This window comes from Ylistrum balloti, unplaced genomic scaffold, assembly GCF_031769215.1.
Source record: "Ylistrum balloti isolate Yb309-2 unplaced genomic scaffold, AGI_CSIRO_Ybal_v1 Utg370566, whole genome shotgun sequence".
In the NCBI taxonomy this organism is placed as follows: domain Eukaryota; kingdom Metazoa; phylum Mollusca; class Bivalvia; order Pectinida; family Pectinidae; genus Ylistrum; species Ylistrum balloti.
This window is the reverse complement of record NW_026782355.1, coordinates 30,840-53,890: the sequence shown is the minus strand read 5'-3', so window position 1 is coordinate 53,890 and position 23,051 is coordinate 30,840. Positions and strand designations below refer to the sequence as shown.

Sequence of the window (23,051 nt, the reverse complement as noted above, 5' to 3'; positions counted from 1 at the left end):
AAATTTTACAGCATGACTTATGAGTGCTCGGACTTCACTTAATAAACACTTACAAACCATCATGTTTTCAGAAATTAAATTATAAGCCAACAAAACATATCACACTACATCCAACACTCTACCCACAGGTAATGTATATTTCATAAAACCACCATCATCAACTTGTGACCCAATGACTTTTGCACCACACTTCATTACAGGTGTAGGATTTCAACAGGTAACTTTAATATGTGAACTAAAAGTACACACTACAGGTGTAACTCGCTGCAGCAGGTATAAAAATAGACCACACCTGTACAGGTACAAAACACCAGTAAACACCTTTGGGACAATACTTAAGGGCTACACTATAAAATATTGGTCTTAAATGAAATTAAACTAGCTCATCCTTTGCTTGAAGAACACATTAATTTATATATATGTTGAAGCTGACAAAATTTCACAAACACCATAAATTCAAGTCTCCATGTCTTAAAATTCCAAATTAATTGGGTCTAAAATATCCATGTGTTACACAAAATTAATAGTTACAAACACAACAAAACAGCTCACAAACAATTGCAATTTGCCATTAGACTAACATGAGTTTAAATTACATTGATGTAACAAGTCTTTTTTATTTTCTTATGTCCCTACTAAAGAATTTGGGGAGTGGGGGGAGCATAAAGTAATAGTATTGGCCATGTCTGTCTGTCCAATCCTGATTCCATGTAAGCACCTAGCAACTTTATTCTTGGACAGATTTTGGTTAAACTTTAAACCAAGGTTTTTTATGAGTATACTTTGAACATCATTGTGTTTCAGGGCCTAAGGTTAAGGCCAAGATCATCTTTGCTATATATAGAATATTGTCAACTGATTCAATCTAAACACCTTACAACTTCATTCTTTCATAGAATTTTGTCAAACTTTATACAAAGATCAAGAATGAGTATATTTTGGAAATTAATGTGTTTCTGGGGTCCTAGGTCAAAACATTGGTGGTAGGTACAATTACAGACACTTTCCAGTTTTTCCTTTTTCAAGGTTTGTCCTAATAAACAGCCAGGGTTATAACCAGAAAAAAGTTAAATTTTAAAGATATACCAGACCACAACAGTTAATCATTAGTTTGGAAAAGACACAATAGTATCTCCAACACTCTCCACCCAAAAATCTTTATGAGTGTATGTATATCCTTAAAGTGATGCAAAAAACAAATGTATAAAGCGACAATCAATATAATCATCACACCATAAGCACCTAAACTGGTTTAAATCACATGCACCATTATGTTTGTTACCAGTACCTTTTTTAACTTATCCTACCAAATATTATGTCTTCTCTGTAATTAAATAGGAAACTCTGAACTCATTATCAATTCAATTCATATAAATAGACTGGTCGGCCATGGATTACCCACTAACAAATATAGTAACCTGTGTCAGGTGGGCATTACTTTTTACACCAATCACCATAAATAGTCCCAAAGCTAGCTACATTCAATGTTATAAATTAATTAGAACAAAGCTCTTGGCCAGGGCATCGCATGATGCATCTACATCTTCCTGTAACTGAAATCAATAAGTGACAATACACAATCAAGTAGTAACTTGTTGAGGTTTAGCTGTAGGTATACAGCTGTGCATGCCAACACACAGGTATATTATCATGCCATGCATAAATCTAACTATTCACTACATTACATAATGATACAACTAAAAATTGATTACTCATTCAGAATTTAATTGACAATTTGCCTGTTTATAAATAAATGATCATCTCAATGGTACGATGTGCTCTATATAAACTACTGGTCTTTCATATGTAATCAGTAACCAGGGACGCAAGTAAACCTAACAGCCTTGCTTGCAAGTGTGAAATTATATCTTTTTATGTACAATACACATTTCTATTTAAGTAACAAAATTACCTGTAATTTTGAATATCTTTTATATAAATAGTATTAGTAGCCTACACAATTTACTGAAAGCCTTCATGACAAGAAGGACAAACACAATTCTCTGTTAACCATAACTATACTGTAATGAACAACATGCCCAGTTTTGTATAGTTTTCTTATTTATTCATAATGAAAATAACAAGGTACAAAATGATTTATTATAAAAATTTCTAATGTTTTAAAAATAATAAAACTTCTGACCACTAATTGGTTTTTTTGAAGTGTCTTTAAATATTTCTAACAATTGTAACAATCAAATAATGAGGTTGTAAGGTTATTACTATCAAACCCTATATCATTACTACTGAAACTGAATGATTACTGCATGTGAAATTATGCAAGTCTAAAAGACAAAAATTTTGATTCATCAAAATAAATTGGAGTTTTCTTAATCGTACATCATGGTTAAAGGTCGTGGTTGTACATCACATTTTCCACTACAATTTACATAAACATAAGCTATCATCACTTTGGGGTCCCATCCATTATAACTGTGCTTCAAGACCAACTAAAATATCAAATCAGTACTTAAAATTAACATAAAATCTAACTCTTTCAACAAAATACAATGCTGTAAACAGCATGCATAGGTACACTTCTGTCTACAAAAAAAATCACCTTTACCTGTTCTTTATCATATTACATGTAAACAACTTAGCATTCAGTTTGTTTTCAAATGTTCAAGGTCATACTTTTACTTCAATATCACATTTAAATCACTTGTTGCAGTGAAGAAGACAGATGCTGATTCATATCAGTTTTTATGTTAATGGCAAAAAAAATTTCCATAGGGAACACCATACAAGTATCATGTATGCCCTTTGGCTGTACACGATAGCACCAGAAAGCACATGATTCCATTTCCTTGACGACTTTTCTATTGTGAATTGTGAAGTAATATAACACTAAAATGGTGTACCATCTGTCATTTGATGCAGGTGTTTCACATATCCTTGTGCATAATGTGTAGTTTTATAAATTTACACTTTTCAGTAGTAAAGGATTTAGTCATTCCTTTGTCACCAACCTTGCTACAATAACGGTATTCTAATACATATGTCTATCTGTAGAATTATACATCAAGCAGTCTTTAAAGTTAAATCTTGTCACCCTTGTATTGAAGTATTTATTTACCTACACTTATCAGTATAAAACTTCAAATTCATTCCCAACTTAAAAACCACAAAAGTATACAAGAAAGTTTTCAATCAACTTGAAAATTGATAAAATCAAATCAACAAGAAGTCCAAGGGCCTAAATGGTAATCTGAGTTCTATAAATGCTGCTGTTGTAATTGTAACACATCTGTCATAGAACTAATCAAAATAAAATCATTTGATTTGCACTGTACATGTAATGCAATTTATATAAACTACTGAATAACATTACTTGCAATCCCATGTTTACATTATAAGAAACCAACATTAAATGGAACAGGGACCGTTACATATATGTCCCCCAAACACCCTGCAGTGTCGCTGGACATAGCTTTAAATTAAGGCTGATAAGAAATGTGATAAAAAACAAACAATATTTGAATTCATCGCATTAGTCATCTGTGTAGGGCAGTACATTTGTCCAATAACGAAAAGTATATATTGTTCTGTTCGTAGTGTCAGACAACACCTATGTACAGATTTTCATAAAAATCAAGCTAAATGTAAATTTCAACTGATCAGAAACTCCCTTAGGGGCCATTTTGTTAAATCAGAAAATGGACTCCATCATTGTTAACAATGTAAGACAATACCTATACACCAATTTTGTTGAACATCGACATCTAAATTTCAACAAATTAGAAGTTGCTATGAAGCAACCATTTTGTCCGATCAGAAATAATGTCACCATTATATTTCTGACTCAAAATAATCCATAAACATTCCTAATTTCATTGAAATCAGACCAATTTTAACTAATCTGATACCATGCTATGTTGCAGCCATCTTGTCCAATCAGAAAACAAATGTCACCAATGTTTCAGATGTAAAACCACACCTACATACCAATTTTTATGGAAATTGGATAATATCTCAATTTCCCCTCAGCCAATCAGAAGCCTCTACATTGCAGCCATCTTGGCCAATCAGAGAGCAAACATCTTTTGCTCCATATGGCACAAGGAGCTACAAAGCTTGAGGGGTAGGGGGTGTGTGGGTGGGAAGAACAATGATAAAGGTGACATAAAACTTTCCCATTTATTCTTCATCAACCTGCATCTTTTGTCAACATGATCACTGAAATCTTTGATAATGAAAACAAAGTAAGCTGGGGCTTGTTCAGATGTACTCTAACTCCTTCACCTTTTTATTCTGATTTAAATATATTAAGTGTTTAATCTATGATGAGGTTCATAAGAAATCTTGTACACAAAATGTTTATTTCAAAAGAGTTTCAAGAGTGACCTTTGACCTTTAACTTTGACTGATTATTATTTAAATCTAATCAAGTATAGACCTACATACATGAGGAGTGAGGCTATGGAGTGAACATGAATTAAAACTGTCGAGGGAATCATAAGAAATCTTGTACACAATGTTTTCATTCAAGAAATGGTCAAGGGTGACCTTTGAGCTTTTACCTTGACCCCTAATAACTTGAATCAAATCAGTTGTAGACTTTGACAAGGTGATGCTATGTTTTGAATAAGAATCAAAGTTGTCCAGTGTATCATGAGTTAACCTGTACACCTGTTTATTTCAAAAGAAGAAATGTTGACCTTTGACCTTTAACCTTAACTGATGACCATCAGATGTAGACCTTTGTGAGGTAATGCTATGATGTGGATACAAACGAAATCTGTTCAAGGGTTCATGAGATATTTTGTACACAACTTAAATTTATCACACATGCACAGAGACAAAGCTATTACTATACACCCCTACTCCCTTTATAAAAAAACCCTAAAGTGTTGAAACAGCTGCGACATGAAAACAACACATGTTTAGGAAGGAGAAATGTTAAAGGAAATGAAAACTGTCCTTGTTGGTTGTGTTCAGCTGATTTCTAACTTTATATAGTATATAAAGAAATTGAATACAATACTATGAGCTTCATACTGAGAAACGCTTTTAATGGAAGAAGAAATATCAAGGTCACCTCCGAGTCCTGGTTTGGACAATACTGTGTACCACTTTTTAATACTGGAGTGAAATAACAGAGGCAATCTTTCAGTCACTCACTGTGCACCATTTGTAGGCCCCAATGTTCGTCACAATAAATTAAAGTCTGGCATTGTTTTATTAGCATCATCTGAAATAAACCTAAAATGACATGAATAGAGGACATGTCATCCTTACATTATTAATGCAGTGTCGACCAGCAATATCATTAAGCATGTTCCTGGGTTTTTTAGCAGCTCAAGATGAAACAACTGTTCCTTCACTGCTTCAGTAAGAACAAATACAGTCAAACCACAAATTTCACTTAAGGCAGCAGAGGATTGTGGCTTTATAAACAGGTAGCTTCTAATCAAAGGGTATGAATTTTAGGATTTAGGAAGGTTCAGTTTGAAGAAGTGAACCAAATTGACCCGTGGACTCCGATATGTATATGGACGTGGATATATAATTGAACCAATTATGTTCTGTACATGACATTAATCATTCTATTAGCTTTCAGCATTTACACTGCACATGTCCAACTGAATGCAGAAAAAGACTTAATCAAATAACAATATTTCGGTCAAGTGAAGAAAGCAAGATCCGTATATAACACCTGACTTAACTGTAAATAATCTGAGTGCATTACCCTATGATCTCACAACTAACATTACATCCTGTCGGACCTAGCCCGGGTCGGATGGTTGACTAGTTTGAAAGTGTTTTCAACCAATATTTGATGAATAGGAGTTTTGTTGATCAGTACTACAAATCATTTTCTAAATCAACACTCCATTGATGTTTCCATTTTGTATGTGTTATAAATAACATTTCACACAAATTAAATGCAAAACAAAACTGCGTCTTTCTAAGTCTGCTGCACTAGGACTTATTTTCACTTTGTTTCTAGACATTTCTAGCTTCCGATCGATTGATGGGTTCGTTTGAAAATGGTTTCACTTAGTCATTGAAGATAGCTATATATACTGCTCATTATTATCCTCTCGATCAAGGTAGGTATACAGCCTGTATGTGACAAGAACACATGATTTTAAAAAGCTTACAACTGTCACCACAAGTATTGATTTCAACGTCCAGGGGTCATAACTTGGGTCTTGATTAATCAGGTAAGCCCAGTTTTCATAAGTCAGTATACAAATATGTATATATATCACCATTTTGTTCCCTTTCAAGAGATGGTCGACTTTGAGAAGGATAAGTTTGGGGAAGTTGAAGTGCATTAAACTGGGTTTTGAGCCTCATTTAAGGCCTCATATTTTTTAAAGAACCTTTCTGGGGTTTGACTCTGACTTGATATCTTCCATAGTGATCACATGACTCTATTTTCAACTAAGAAGAGATGCTGCCAAATCCATGAGAGGTAACTGGCACACAATGTCAATAAGGGAAAAAAAGAGGACAAAATTGTAGTTATTGTTGATAAATTCCAAAGGCTCTTATTGAATTCTGCCTACCTGATTTAAAGAATTGACTAAATTTAGGATCTGATCTTTCTAAACAACTATAAAGGAATCATGTTTTCTCCAGGTAGAAATATTATAAAACTATGACAAATGTTCATCAAAATCATAAAGAATCACAGAAGTAGTAATCGAAGTAAAAAAAAAAAAGAAGTGAAACCATTAACTTTAAGTCTATGATATCATTTTGCTGCCTGTTTCTATGGCAACAGCATAAATCAGACATTTCAAAGTCAACAACCATACCTAACAACGTAATGTGAGAAACATTACATATCAAAACAATAACTACATAGGGTATAATCATGTGCATACTTACTTCCTTCATTATCAAAGAATTGCTTTATCTTGCTTTTATGTATGAATCAGTCAGTACACTTCTCCTCAACAAATCTTCTATACTTAGAGTAAAGGACGTCTTTAAGTATGTCAAATAGGGACTATCCAAAGAAATTATTCAAATCAAACAGTGCCGGGATAGTAACTTACATTATTTTTCTAGCATTCACCATGCTTTGATTTTGTTCATTTCAGGAGTCCTCTAGGTGGATACAAATTTTATCAGAATAGCCCTTATATAATTACCAGTGTGGTAATACTTTCTATACTTAGGCCCAATTATAAATCATGTCCACATCTATTTCAGTCAGCAGCAAGTACTATTGTGTAAGTATCTTCTACTGGTGGGAATATATAGCTAGTGGATACCTGAAGTTATTACAAACACATGCTGTGTAAGTAATAACAGTGTAACAATATATATATCCCCTTTCATAGTTTTGACATTAATTGCGTATCTCTGTTTTAAAACTGAAAAATATCCCAGTGGGTATAGGGATACAAGACCTGAAAAATGCCATCTATCGTCACGAATTAACACAAGATCTCACAAATGCTTCATTTTTGCCAAAGTCTATGTTAAAATAAAAGTGCAGGTCCACTTCAAGCTAGTTTTTTCTTTATAAAGAATCCTTAAGAAATTAATAAAATAAAAATACTGGAAATGTTGTAAATCATGATAAAGAAGTATGTGTTTTTTGTACCACAATATGATACATTATTTTTGTGTACTACAGTATACCGGTATATCCTTGCACTTCTAATAATTACTTACTTTCATCCACTACATTACAAATCTTGTGTTTAATTCATCAATACCAGAAATAGTCTTGTATTAATCTCCATCTGTATAAATAAAACACTTACTCTTCTTCCTTGTAGTGATCTGAGAAAAGTCCTGCTTTCTGGTATTTTTTCTTTGGCAATTGGGAACATTCCTTTTTCTTCCCTGCAGCCCCGTCCATCGGTGTCTCCGAATCAGATATATTTCTGTAGTATAAATATTGACATAAAAACAACAGTTAAATTAAAGTATTTGTGAAACAAAACATATACCAAAATCTGAACTAACAAATAAACAGATATCTAAACTTGAACTTATTTTTTATTATTCTTAATATCTCGTTTGTAAGTTCCCATTAATTTGCAGTATCTGTTGTAAGAGTCTGAGATGTACACAAAGAAGTGTCAGCATATTTATATGAACTTTTCAGCATCCAATAATAGGCCAAATTCCAAGTAATGTCATTGAATATCTATAAAGGAAAAATTTCTATTCTCTCAAAATTTTGGTTCCCAATTGGTCAATCCTCCTCCCCTCAAAAATGTCAAGTATAACAGATTGATAACATTGCTGTTACTTTTCACAAAACTTTCTTACCCAGTATCTGCTTTTCTAAAACCACGTTTTTTCCCCTTTCTCCTTGGTTCAGTTAAGTTGTCTGCTGCACTCTCTTGAAGCTGATGTTTTGGGGAAGGCAGAGGTTCATACTCTGAGCTCACAGACCTTATCACAGAATCAATTGTAGCCTCTACTGTGTCCACAGACTTGCATTCAGCAACTTTGTTGTCCTGAGAATTACCACTATCTACCTTCTTATCTGAAGGAGAGACAACACTACTATCCTTTAACCGAGAATGAGATTTTTTTCTGTGTATAATTTTCGTAAAACGTCCACGCCTCTTTTGCACATTTGTAGTACCTGTATCATTCTTACTACTACTGTCAGTCAGATTTTTGGTTCTTGGTCTTCCAACTTTACCCACTATACGCCTGCCTTTTTGAAGCAAAATTTTCTTTATTCTTCCTGCCACAGAAGAATTGGAAGAAAATTTTGCAGTGGCAGCTGCATTGCTGGTATTGGGACTAGAATTAGATTCTACACGAGCATATTTTGGTTTGCGACCTCTGCGTTTTGGTTGCTGGACTGTAGCTTGTAGCTGACTACATTGGGTACATGATGAATCCTTCACTTTGTCAGATTCTAAATTAACATTCTCTATGTAATGCAAATTTGAGTGATCTTGCCCATGATATTCATTTGAACTTTGTTCAGAACTGTTTTTTGGTTCAACACAGCTTTGCTCATTCACATGACTGGTAGAGTCTAAAGTACAGATCTCTGTATTCACACTGGTAGTATTTAGCTGCATTTCATTAATAGATGAGTTTGTAGAGTTGGCAAGTTTCTGAGCTTCAATAAATGCCTTGGGCTTTCTTCCACGCTTTGCAGCAGGCACTACACCTTGCTTGGCAGGCACGGTTTGATGTTCTGGTATTTTCTTTTGACAAGCATCTGTAAAATGTACAAATAAAGTGTATAACTGTAGTAAAAACAAAAGTTGCTTTCCAATAACATCATCAAATATTAGATAATAGCTTGATAATCTATTATTGCTCTTAACTTTATAAGTAGGTGATTTTACTTGAGTGTTACAAGCCTTATGGGCAAGACACGTATGTATTATGAGTTTAATAAATACCATATTACACTGATACATGTGCAAGTTTCTATTCATTAAATAGCATTCCTGAAAGATAAGTGGATACTCTCAAATTAATTTCCTTGTATGTGCTGTACATTTTTCAATATTAAGACAATCATGTCAAGTCACCAAGATGTGACTTTAAATGTTATTACTTGTGACCAAGCGTCTAATGAAATTTATGTCATGGATGTAAGACATGACACAACAGGCCAGTTATGTAATGGAAATATATTCTGTAATTATATTCTAAAGAGGGTTCCTTCATATACGATGTCAGCTTATTACTACTGACAGGTAAGATCTAGGACATCAACGTTACTTATAACTTGTGTTTAAAGGTAATTCTGATGTCAATTCACAAATATATGAAACTGAATTTGATTTTAAATCTGTTATGCGAATATGGAATACATATAACTAATACAACACCTGTTGAACATAGCACTGGAGGCAGTGGTGTTTTCCTCGGTCTACCTGGTTTTCTCTTTTCAGGAGGTTTTTGGGGATTAGGTGTCTCTGCATCAACCACTTGCTTTTGAATGAAGGTTTGATGCTGCATGACAGTACTGGTCTGAGATGCAGAGAACAACTTGTGTCGCTTCTTTGGAGGTAAACACTGCTGACTGTTGATGTTAATATCTGTAGGAGATGGAAGTTTGTCATCCAGAGAGAAACTTTTCTTCCTTACACTTTTCAGTTTTTCTTTTGCCAGCCACTTTTCGATGAATTCAAATTCTTTTCTGCTTTTCAACTTTTTAGGCTTTTCACGTTCCAATTCCACAAGTCCTCCCAGTAACCTTTGGTCTTTTTTCTTGGGTTTTACATTAATTTTGGTGAGTTTGAATATACTAGGTAATGGAACTTCCCCGGGTTTCACACGGATGAAAGTCTCCTCACGGTCAGATATAGCTAAACAGTGAAAATTGTTCACCACATACTCCAAGTCTGACAAAAACATTGGGTCAACAATATTTTTGTGTTTGGACTTGAAGAAAAGGATTTTTTTCCTTTTTTGTTTTGCTTGGAATCGGATTTTCCTCAAGTAATCTCTACATGGGGATGTCGGTCCACTTTGCACACTGCCGCTGGTATTTGAATCCAGTGAACTCCGTGAAGTAAACATTTGACTGCTTTTGTCTACAAACCCAAGAGCTGTCTTTGCGCTGGCAAGTTTGAATTTTGATCCTAAAGATGAGAACCTACTGCTGAAATCAGTTGTATTGGAAACAACAGGCTTGTGCTTTTTTCTTCCTCGCTTTTTGTGCTTTCGCATCATCACATGGAGTTTTGGTTTGCGAATTTTTGGAACTATCTTTGGAGATCTATTTGGTATCGGCGACAATGACATAGGTGCTAGTGTTGGCTCTATGGTTTCTAAAACATCTTCAATCTTTTCCTGAATTTCATGATCCATCTGTGGTGAGAACTGTGACTTTATTGAGTCTTGCACACTTTGAATAAGTGTATCAAATTCATAGTCATCCCCCTTTCCTGATGCTAATTTCACACTACCCGATGTTTTTACATTTTTGTCTAAATCAAGTAACGGACGTTTCCGAGGTCTACCTCTTGGCCGCTTCACTGACTCACTTGAGGACGACTTTGCTGGTGAAATGTCTAAAAGTTTTGGAGGGGACATGTCTGATAACTTTGAAGGTGACACAGCAGAAATATCTGATAATTTGCTGGGTGAAAAGTCTGAGAGTTTTGATGGTGAGATATCGGACAAGTCAAGCTCTAATGCTGCATCGGAGAGTGGTAGAACTTCAGGTATATCTAATTCAGGTAGTTTTAGCCAATCATGAGGAACAGAATTCGGGTTAGATACACTTGAAGATGTATTTGTAGCTGCCACTGCATGATGATAATGATTTTGAACTTCTGTAGAATTAACATTTAACACGTTGGTCTTCAATGGATTTTTCTTTATGTTCTTTGAGCCCTTAGGCCGACCTGGACTTCGCTTTTCAATTTGTATGCCCTTAGGTTTTGGTGGCCTTCCTGGGCCCCGTTTAACTTTCACTATAGGCCTTCCTGTGCCTGGTGGTCGTCCAGGACCTCGTTTCTTGACAGCTGTACTTGTCACATGCAAATTTTTAGACAAGGGTGGTCTGCCAGGTGGTCTACCTGTACCTGGAGGCCTGCCTGGACCCCGTTTCTTTTTAATCTCATTTTTCGCAGGTATCGTCTCTTTGCTTGAACTTTTCTTTAATCTCTTTTTCATTATTTTTGTTGGATTATCTAACTTAATCTTTTTCCTTGCAGACAGACCAGGATTCTCTGGTGATACATCCAAATTAGTCATATCATACACAGATGCTGCAGAACTAAGCCTTCCATCAAAGTCTGGAATCTGTGATGAAGGACTAGAATTCTCTATCCGAGTAGGCATCTGACCAGTTTTTAACAGGTTACTGCTTTTGTGTTTCCTTAAAAATTCATGTTTCTTAGGAAGTCTACCAACCCTTTGCTTTTTCTTGCCAGGTGATGGTGACGATGAAGAATGACTGGGACTATAGGTACTGAAAACATGGACATCACTGAATACATGAGTGTCACTTGTTTCACTGTCACAACCACTAGTGTCCATTACCTTTGACGTATCAGACATCTGGTGCACTCGCAACGGTGACAAGGATTTATGGTTCATGGTAACACCTAGCGTATTTCCAATATTTGGGGATTTCGATTGTAATGATGAGTTAACACTCTCACTTCTATGTAATGATAATGAGTCAGTTCCACAAGATAAATTTTTGGAGGACTGAACTTCAGATATGGTAGATGATGCAGATGACATACCCGTGGACATTATCACTGATGTAGGAATACACAATGGCTCCTGTAGCACATGCTGATTATTATGTGAACCAGTGTCTGACAATGTTCCTGAATTAGGTGATTCATTCCCTACTGGTGATCCGGCGATTGACTGATCATGAATACCACTATCTGGCGACACATTTGATGCCATGTTATCCAGTCTTAACAAGTTATCACTGACATCAGAAGCACAAGGTCTAGATCCCACTAACTGAGATTCATAATCATCCATATTGCACCTGGTTTCCTTGTCCTCAGACTCACAACAGTTTGTTTTGTTGTCAATGTCATGAGAAGGCACAACTTGAGTTCGGTCATTGTTTGCTGATGATTGGGACTTATTTTTTGGGGGTCGACCTGTTCGGGCAGGTTTTACTCTTTTTTTAATTGGCTTTGTTGATATTTCACATTTACTGCTGATATTACTTGTTTCACTGGTGGGGAAACCTCCTAAGGCTGTCATTCTTTCAAATATGTTATCATGTTGTTTGTCTAAGCAATCCCTTTCAGAGGAACTACCAGTACTATCCATCTCCTGTACACTTGAATTTTTCATTTCTGGTGTCATATTACTTCTATTTTCACTATTTTGAGAATCCTGATCATAGGTGCTTGTGTTACCATTTCCTGTTGTTTCACTTTTGTCACAACTTTTTATTTTGTCTTCTTCAGAATCATCCATATTTCTTTTATCTATTGGCGTAGGTGCTCTATTGTGTTTTTCACTCTCCTTAGCAGCCATTTGCTCAGTCAGAGTTTTCTTTAACCGAGTAAAATCAGCTGTGCCACACTTTGATGCTTTCTTATTCAAATTTTTTGTGCTTGGTTTTTTACTTTGTTCCGTCACCAAGGATGGTTTTCCTTTGGTAGCTTTGCCACTTGGATTCAATTTACTACCATTATCCACTTCCTTAGACTGACCTACAGTAGCAACCAGATGGTGGTCATAGCTATTTATCTTCTTTTTCACTCCGATATTGGTGTTCCTGTCGAGAGTTGACTTGGATCCGACTTTATCTAACTGCTTTCCTGGATCCTTCTTGTGGAAAACATCATCATTGTCTGTTGTTCCATTTGCAGATAAGATTGAAGGCTTTGGACACCTATTTTTCCTGACATACTGCACATTGGCAGTTCTTGAGGCTTGCTGAAAATGAAAATAGAAACATGAGAAAACTAACTATCAAAATTTTGTGTAAATGAACATGTAGTGTCTAATACTCTAAATTGCTACCATCCATGATTTCTATAGCATTTGCCATTTCTGTCATAAGTGAAACATCATAAATTATTACCAACCATTAAATATTTAATACACTCTCTTGAAATTCATATATATTTCTATATATATTCTGCCAAATAATAAGATAGTGATAACTCATGAACCTACATACCTCAGTATCCTGACTGTACAACTCTGAATCCTCCTCAGAACTATCACTTAGTTCTGTGGATAGGATGTTGTCCTCGTCTTCATCTGCTGATGGAGAGGCTTGTGATGTTGAACTTTTCCTACGAGCTGAAATCTTGAGTTTTAATTGTCCCCTTGTATAGTTTGTTGCTTGAATTGAGAATTCTTTATCTGACGAACTGTATTCACTATCAGATGATCCTGATGTTGAATCAGTACTACTAGAACTGGAGATGGAATCAAGGGTGTGGTTGGTATCCTCCTTGGAAGTTCGACCCGCACAGGCTCCTGGCCCTGCCCCACTCATGTCTTCCCCACACAACCCCAGGCCAAAGCCTTCGTCTTAGTCATATGGTTGACCGACCAGACCCTCTCTATTACAGTAAAGGACAACCTGCAACAGAAAATTCAGAACTTAGAGGGGTGATTAAAGGGAGTTAATCCAAGCCATGATGTTCTAAACTGAAATGGATCTGTCCATGGAAGTACTTGTGTGCACGAGTCAGTTATTGTATTAACCATATTAACATTCCAATGCCCTGTAAGATCTGAAAACCATTTCAAGAATATAGTTATTTGCATGTGAATAATTCCACAACTAGACATACAAGAAACATGCCAAGCCAAAACTCAAGTAAAATTAAGGTTTATCCAGGTATGTTATTAAAACTTACACAGATCAAATATGTCAGCTTGCTAGCAGACTAAAAATGATTGAAACTATCTTAAACAATAAAAGTGAACTTTGATTTTACTATATCAGCTTTGTAAGACAGACAAATAATTCAAATGCACCTAGCATATCCTTTTCTTTAATAGTTAAAAGAACAAGAAAATATTCAGTCAATTAGTATTTGAAAGTAATGATATTATTCTGAATTATACATGGACTTATAACGTGATCCAATGTAAATTATACATATAATATAAAATTACATTTCTACACAACATTTTATATGGTTGAAGTGCATGGTTTGGTACAGAAGAGCATTACTCATAATCATGGGAAATCTACACTGCAGTGTTGGAAAGCAGTAAAATCTTATGGCAAACACAGTAAAAACTACCAATTGTGTTTGTTTCGAGTAAGAAGAAACAAATGTTCATCTTATATCTATATATAATCATATATCTGAAGAAGCATCACTTGTTAAAAAGAATGGGTTTATGTTTGGATGTGACAAAAGAACCTTCTCTGTAGTAATCTGGGTCAGTACATAAATGGAACCCAGTTTACATTTTTGCGGTATGTCAAGTACGATTTCGTTTCAATATATAGTAAATCATGGATTCACTTTTAACTAATGTAAACCCGAGTTCATAAATTCATCAATCTTCATTACATCTCAATAAATATCTCGGCAGACACAACGTAAATATGATTGAGTGTGTACACACTGTTGATTCACACATGCAGGTAAATCACACTAGACTTGTTTACAACACATGTAGAGATACCACAGTTCCGCATTACATTACACGCTTGCGTTAATCAGTGTACGTATGTAAGCAACCGAGGGCTGCTATATCTAACACAACGTGTGACGTTATTGCACAGAATCACACCTTTCTGCAATGGTTCACTTCAAAATCAATCACAGAAAAGAAGCCAAAGAAATTCACACACGCATCTCACCGTCTTACCCGCCAAAACCACGAGACGTTCCAACAATGAAAGACATTTATCGACGTTAAGTTCGTGTATATATATCGTGGAGATCCATATTGTTCTTACCTGTTAAGTATACAAGGTGATTAAAACGAGAAATGGAATAATCACAGATTGCCAATTCAAAACACAATCCTCTACGCCATAATCTATTATGACCAATATGGCGTTTGTGGTCGAGACGCGTAGGGGCGTATCGTTCCTCGTTTCCGAGATTGAAAAAAATATATAAAATTTTGCATAGATTACAGCCATTTTGCACTTATTTCTTCATAATACATACCTTCGTAATATTTATAAAATAATGTCGAGTTTGCTTTATTCAAACTGAAGTAGGCCTACTTTATTTAGTGTGAAGGTCGTTTTAGAAACTGTAGCATGTCCGCCCAGAAAATTTCGAGTTGTTTTGGTGCAATTCATATGCAAATGACTTGACGCGTAAATACGTAGCAGTTACTTTAGTGTCAGTACATTTTGTTAGGTTTTCAATAAACAAACATGTACTCCATGAATGCGTTTATTTCATACTGAGTACTTAATCATCTATTATCGAATACAACGACGAAGGACAGGTGCTCGTAAAATTTCCCACAATGCACTCAATGCAAATGTCAGCTTACAGCTAGAAACGGGACGATGTTTGAGATCACATGCACAAGGGACATTCCTAGTGTCTAGGTAGCTACTAGATGAATATTAGTGTTAGAGTTGTGATGGCTTCCATGCTCTCTCGAGGACCTGTTTACTCGTAAGTGACATATTCAAACATCGAAGAAGTTGGGAATTGTTGTCGCTATAGTACACTATACTGGATATTTACTGCGTCGTAAGTGATTAGCAGGTCGGGGTATTCTCTCGACAATCCTTGAGAAGAAGGCATTTTGGATAGTTTCATTCCATCTACAGACTTAAATTATCGGTCCCTGATTTAAGTATGTATTTCAACAACAAAAGAGCGCCTCAGCACCAAACCTCATTGCGCATGCGGTGAGGTGAATTCGAATTCTATGTCGTTCATGGACTCGGACCAATAGCCCGTACCTGGTCTGAAAGTAAAGGGCCTGTTTCCAGTAATGTTAATTCTCCATAGGAGCCTGCCCCCGTATAATTTCTTATCTAGCTCAACTACTGTTTTTTCTTTTCCGAAAAATAAGTTTACACCTTTCCGACACCCAGATTTCATAATTTCAGTGAAAATGTATTTTTATAAAGTTGTCAATTTCAGCATCAAAGACATAAGTTCGTAAATAGAAGAAGGTTATCTCGAAATTGTAATTCGCAACATAGTATAAATTTCTTTTGATAAATATTTCCAAAACATCGTGTTTATTCATAAAACATAAAAAAAGTATATTCTCGGATGAAAATGCACTTGCAGAGACACAATTATGAAGAAAAATGCCATAAATTTGCAATTTTCTCCCGTTATATAGTTTTGGATGCAAATTTCCATCAGAAAATCGGATAGAGCTTTACTTGTTTCATATGTGTACCAAAAATCAGCTAATTCCATGTGGTGGAACGTTCTCATAAATTGTAAATTGAAAGAAAAGGGGAAATGAGTAACAACCTTGTCTGAAACCCTATTATATAGCTTATTATATACAAACTTTTATATTGAATATCAGAGCGGATATTTTCATGACAGTTTTATGATGTGTAACGACTAAATAAATAGTATCGATATAAAGATTTACACTGAGGACACCCTGATACATGAATACTGTTCTATCTCAAGCTGTCCTCTTCTGAATTTTCTGATCGTGTGGCCTTGTACATTTATCCGTATCTTCTTGTCTTTGTCTATACGTTTACGAAATCATTCACTCGACGCTAGCTATTCTTGTCTCAATTTCCTTGTTTTATTGTCCCATCTCCAAAGCGTTGTGGCTCTGTCAGGGTTGGGACCCTGACTTGTCTAACTTTCTTTGTGCCTGCCGACCACGCCACATCGAATAGATAGATTATCCATATGAAATACTTCATTTTGTTCTAAGTAATCAATCAATTCTGCGCTTCTTGGAGGTATTGAATGTGATTTATTATATTGTCTTGTTATTTTGTGTAATTAGTTGTTCGTTATTTATAGCATGCCGTCATACCTGAAACCCGGTCAATGTCAACATTCTGACGTCCAAGCAAATCTTGACAGAACTATCACCAAATCGAGGTGGTTGTGGAATCCTATCATGGTCGTCTGAAACACTGGACGTTCTTCCGAACGCAATTGGTGTCTAACAGCTTTATCAATGTCATTGAGGCTTTGCTTCGAACCGTCACAGCCTGTCTGAATGGTATTAGAGGACCGATCTACCAGAGATCTCCAGAGAGAGATGCCAAAGATAGGCTAATGGCTGAACGTATGAAGGACCGTTTGACAACACCGAATGGTTAAGCTCAGAGAGTCAGGATAAATCCGGATCTATCTAGACGGGCAAGGTCCGAGTTTGTCAAGATGGATGCATCTTCCGTACTGTTTCCCCGTCTCGATCTTGATTACTTGAGAACCATTACGTGTGGAACGTATCAGATATCTCTGGCTCCTGGTTACATCGCCGAACATTTAAGTGATGACGGAGACTATGAGGTGTGGCTTTACCAGCACTCCCCAGACCTTCTCCGATGTCAAATACATTCTCGACACAAAAGCCAAACGAAATATAACGTTTGGATACGGTTCACCGTTTCACCCGATGTTGAGGCCCCAATAAAGGACAACTACTGCCAGTGCCCAGTTGGAGAGAGAACGATGGGAATGTGTGCGCACATCTCCAGTATCTTGTACTACCTTGGGTATTACAGGCCGCTGGAAAACCCTCGACCATTACAACCACAGGTAAAGAAATTCCGACAAAACTTGAAATAGTTTTCCATGCGGCAACGGAGTGCATATGTCGAAAGTATGTTTGGGGCTCGATATGAAAGATTCCCGTTACCATGTGACTAACCAAACTTATAAATATAGGTATTATACAATCGCCCGTAGCTATGAACACTCCCGTAAATGCGAAAACCAACCAAAATCATAAGGAACACGTTTTGTTTGTTGTTCTGTCTATTTGTCAGCCAATGTCTTCAACCACGGGGACTTGTGAAGTAGCCATCTTGGATTTTTTTATGAAAAGGTGATTCTCTCAATTTTTTTCATATCTCTGTGCATATTCTCAACACACCGAGCAAATACTTTCGTTTTTTTGTTAATTATCTAAAAAAAGTCTGAAATCGGCAATTCAACCATAGGCTAATTCAACCCAACATTTGAAAATGTTCCACCACTTACATTTTGATGATTTTTCCTCTTATCAATAGCATATTACGTACTATTTAATAGGATAAAATTGGTTTGCATCCAACGCCCATAAAAGGGTGTATTCTCTAAAAAACACAGTTTTTGTGTCTAAAATGTTATCATCGAAAATGGCATTTTTGAGATTGTTTTTTCCATAAAACAGCCAAATGGCGCGATGGAAACATGATTTTTTGTCACAATCATGCCATGAATGTATTCTTTACGGTGACTATCATTTGATTAGATTTTCATTAATATTTTACATAACATGCACATTTTATCAACACTTAGACAGCATCTGAAAGGTACAACTTTGAGGAGCCATAAAAAACAAACCAAGTGACCTAAATCTTTATACTTTATAGATTTGTGACCACAACGGCATGGGCAATGCACCACCAACAGGAAATTTGAATCAGAGAAGGGGCCGTTTTGGAAACCGGCCCTTTAATATCTAAAAGAAAATATCACTCAGTATGAAATAGGCACTGCCTACAAGCGATAGCAAGGTATAAAAACAAATTAAGAGATACAGGGCGAGTATGAAAAACAATGGACCACAATACTGGAAATCGACGAGGGAAAGGGGAATGGCAGGTAGGCCTAGCTGTGATATTAGGGAAATAAAGCAGCTTATGTGCGACGACGAAATGAAAATTACAACTACATGATTTATGCTGTATTATCATGGCATATTGTAGATAATATAATTACTTAGCTTAAATTTATTTTATTGCAAAATATTACAAATTGATAGACCATTAGATATCTAGTTTTGCAACATAAAAACGCTCTTTCCCTATACATTCGGTACATGCCTGGATTATAATTAGTGATTAATGATGGAAAATCTAGATTGATATTTAATGACACTGTTTTATAAGTAGATTTATCTGATTTTCAACTTCATTTAGTCTGCTAAAAGGCAGAAAGACTGACAGCAGACATTAAATAAAAACATTTTATACATTGGAATGTTGTTATTACTAATACCAAAAAGGAATGTCTGAAGTCTCCGCCAACATATTAAGGCTTTTGAAGTAGATTTTAGAATTGACCACGTTTATTAAATATGTCCAATAGTGTCTCGTTCAGATTTACAGAGGTTGCAGAGAGGGCTATCTACTGGCATCGATTAGAAAAAAAAATTGAGTTAGTAGTAAAATTTGATTGAAGTCTCTAGTTTTTAGTGATTTCTGGAGGCAATGTTTGTTGAACCAGTCATTAAGGAGGTGCTTATAAGTTAAACCAGCCATCTTCATTAAGATAAGACAGTTCTCTTCACCTTTTTCTTTTCCATAAGCTTACGAGAGTTTTCTTGCTGTTAAAAATTCATATAATGCATATGAACTTTACAAAATTTTCATAACACAATGGCCATGGTATAATAGGGCGAGTACAGTTCATGCTCCCCATAATTTTGTAAACATTTCTTCATTGTTGATATTATTCTTGTATATTCTTACCAAATTAAAATATTTTATAAGAACTTATCAAGATTTGTTATTATTTATTTAACTGGTTTACGTCCAATATTTCGACCGTTCAGCGGACGAGTATCAAATTTGTATCTGCGGCAGCTATATCAGGCTTTAGTGAAATATGGTAAATCAGAGATGAACTGATTCAATACGATATCTGCTTAAGGACGTTAATTTCCGTTTTGGATTGGTGATTTTGTGTAATGTACAAGACATTTGGTGGCAAATTCTCCTCAGTGTTAGTAATTTTTGTGGCCAGCATAACAGCACCGGAGAATATTCCGCGCGTGCTATAGATCTATTTGGTTCAGATCCGAAGATTTTGCAAATCCAAAACTCGGGACATTGCTCTACTTAAGAACGTAATAGTCACGTGACTGATGTGGGCTGTCGCATCATCGTGCTGCAAAATGGGCCCATTAAGGCCTCCGACCAAACAGTCCTTGATGTTCGGGTTGCATGAAGAAACCATTCCCGATGTTGCCGAAGCAGTATTAGACGGTCTTCAAGAGGGATGATCAGCCGCTCCGTGATGGGTCGAATGTTGAAGTGGTTGCATTGAGACGTCGCCATAAACGATATACCATCTTTTGGCCACAAAACCATTAATGTACATTTTTGCTAAATTCATGTAAATTAACTAAGACTTTTAGTATGATTTTATTTCGACGTAAAAGTCTGAAAAGATATTTTTCGGTCAAGATAATTTTTTTAATCCGTCAACGGGTCGACAGTACACATTGTGTGCTGTGGTAAATGTATTGCGGGTAATGAAGTTCCAAGACACCGCCGTTTAAGGTGGATCATTTGTGTAGTTTGTTGGTTTTGAATTACCACACTCAATACCATGAAGTGCTCGCTATGAACATATATTCTCAAAAATTATCTTTAAATCGGCGGTACGCTTAGGCACAATTCAGCGGATAACAGAATTTTTTTACAAAGCAAGTTTGTTTTTGGTCATTTTCTTCATTTTCATATTGTCCGATCCCTTCGGTTGAATTTCAAGCTATTTTCCCGGTTCCAAACAAAAATTCTGTTTGTGAATATACAGCTTCCACTGACAAGGGAGAGGTCATTCCACCATCTATTCTTGCCTTTATTGCACTTATTAAAATATGATTCTTGCACACGTTTTCTATGGATTTGTGTTGTGTTTATCATTTGTTAGTTGTTACGTGAAGAATGAAGAACCGCCAGAGATATTTTAAAGATACTTGGAGACCAGCGCCAGATTAAATAAATACTAGGTACCACAACAATGTCACGGGTATAAATACATTTACGATGATACCTAGCTCCAAAACTATGTAGATACACATATTACGATATTGATACCATGCTACTATGATAAGACTTATATAAATACTATTGTACTAGTACCAGAGGCGTATAGACACTAATATTCAGTTAATGATTCATAGTTGTAGACGTCATTGAAAGCGCCTTCTTGTTTATGTTTACGTGTCCTCTTGCTCTAAGAACTACTCCGTCACCTTGTTCTTGTTCTACCTCTACCATGGTCCAACTGGGAACATAGCAATTCGTGATTTAAGCATTACTCATAATGTTAGGCTACGAGAGCTTTTCACGAAGTGTCCTAAATATCGTGAAACCGTGTCCATTATTTAGAATATGAATTTACAAGATACTTACGCATTCCGTTGAAAACTATGCATGAGAATGTGTGAAACGAGAACATTCTGCATTGAATTCACTTTCAGAGTTAGTTCAATCCAATCGGTCTTCCATTCTTAAAGTAATTAGCTGCTAAAAATGTAAAACGAAAACAAAACACAGGTTAGCATTCCTCAATCCTGATGTTAGATTTACATGACGGGTGTGTAGCTGCCTGCAGATAAGGCATTCGATAACTTGATCCTTGTCTGCATACATTATCACATTTCCTGTAAAGTTTGCTTGTTCGATTTATTGATTAATTGATTGATTGATTGACAGGTTTTCCGTCTCCGCGACTGGCTTGCTTGATAGCGAAGGAAACCTTTCCTATACATTATAAAATCTTTCCAAAGAAGAAATGCTGAATAATCATGCTTCAGTATTACCATTCAGATTGGGTGCGGAACTCCCCCATTTTCATTTTTTGTATTGGTTTCTAAACCTTTTAAGAACCTATATAACAGTGTCTTATTGCTGGCTTGACTAGCTGTTCAACCAAACCTTTCTCCAAATATCAAAGAAAGAGAACAGAATCATAGAAATGAGTTTTTCAACAGACTATTGGCATACCTAGTCAGAGACGAAGATCCGATATGGTCATTCTGAAATGGCGGGCTTCTTGAGATTATGTCTTAAGATGATTACAAAAATAATGGAACCAGATACGATAGAGTACTTTATTTAAAATGACAAGAATTCACCTCAAATGGCCATATTCGTTTCATCTTTCTGTACCTTTCTGTTTTTGCTTTCATTTGAGACAGAATTGATCGAAGAGCTTTTCAAAGCAGGTCAGAAAGACCATTGAAAGTCCTTCAGTTTCACTTTCAGATATATTGATGACGTCTTGTCCTTAAATAACAAGTGATTTATTGACCATGTTCGTCGGATATACCCATCATAAGTGGAAATTAAGGACTTGGCATACTGTTCTATATCAACCGCTTATCTTGATCTTTTCTTACGACGAATAAAACAATCAACTTCCCACCAAGTTGTATGATAAGTGTGATGATTACAATTTCTCTTGTGATTTTCCTTATTCTTGATATCAACATTCCTCCATCCCCATCCTATGTTGTTTGTATGTCGCAGTTGATTCAGTATTCAAAGGCTTGTTCCCTGTATCGTGATTTTTGTGCAAGATGTCAACTGAGAGACAAAATCATAACACAAGGGTTTAAAAAGATTCAGTTTGATGGAAATTATACCGAAGATTTATGGCTGTCGTAGTGATCTGATTGAGAAATATGTTGTAATTCTTTGTGCGATATGAAGGTGGATGTGTTTTAAGCTCGTTAGCATGCCTGTTTGTTCAGTTGTTTTATACTTTATTCTCATTTGAGAA

General features: G+C 35.7%; 2 protein-coding genes across 4 annotated transcripts in view; one reads left to right on the top strand and one right to left on the bottom strand.

Moving 5' to 3' along the window:
• LOC132556380 (histone-lysine N-methyltransferase ASH1L-like) overlaps positions 1–13,891 on the bottom strand; it is a 51,548-nt gene extending 37,657 nt beyond the window's left edge. The window contains exons 1-4 of the mRNA XM_060220787.1: positions 13,568–13,891; positions 9,780–13,320; positions 8,242–9,157; positions 7,728–7,850 (exon numbers count right to left, since the gene is read on the bottom strand). Of these exons, the coding sequence (XP_060076770.1) occupies positions 7,728–7,850; positions 8,242–9,157; positions 9,780–13,320; positions 13,568–13,891 (4,904 nt within the window). The remainder of the gene's footprint in view (positions 1–7,727; positions 7,851–8,241; positions 9,158–9,779; positions 13,321–13,567) is intronic.
• A 2,004-nt stretch (positions 13,892–15,895) lies between these two features.
• LOC132556356 (uncharacterized) lies at positions 15,896–20,035 on the top strand. 3 transcript variants are annotated; one of them, XM_060220760.1, is made up of 3 exons: positions 15,896–16,001; positions 17,343–18,089; positions 18,908–20,035. In XM_060220760.1, the coding sequence occupies exons 2-3, from the start codon at positions 17,709–17,711 to the stop codon at positions 18,998–19,000; spliced, it is 474 nt and encodes a 157-aa protein (XP_060076743.1). In that variant the 5' UTR covers positions 15,896–16,001; positions 17,343–17,708; the 3' UTR covers positions 19,001–20,035. The 3 variants fall into 3 exon arrangements, with proteins under 3 accessions (XP_060076743.1, XP_060076744.1, XP_060076745.1); XM_060220761.1 differs by having other exon boundaries at positions 15,992–16,079; XM_060220762.1 differs by lacking the exon at positions 15,896–16,001 and adding an exon at positions 16,101–16,185.
• Positions 20,036–23,051: the final 3,016 nt, after the last annotated feature.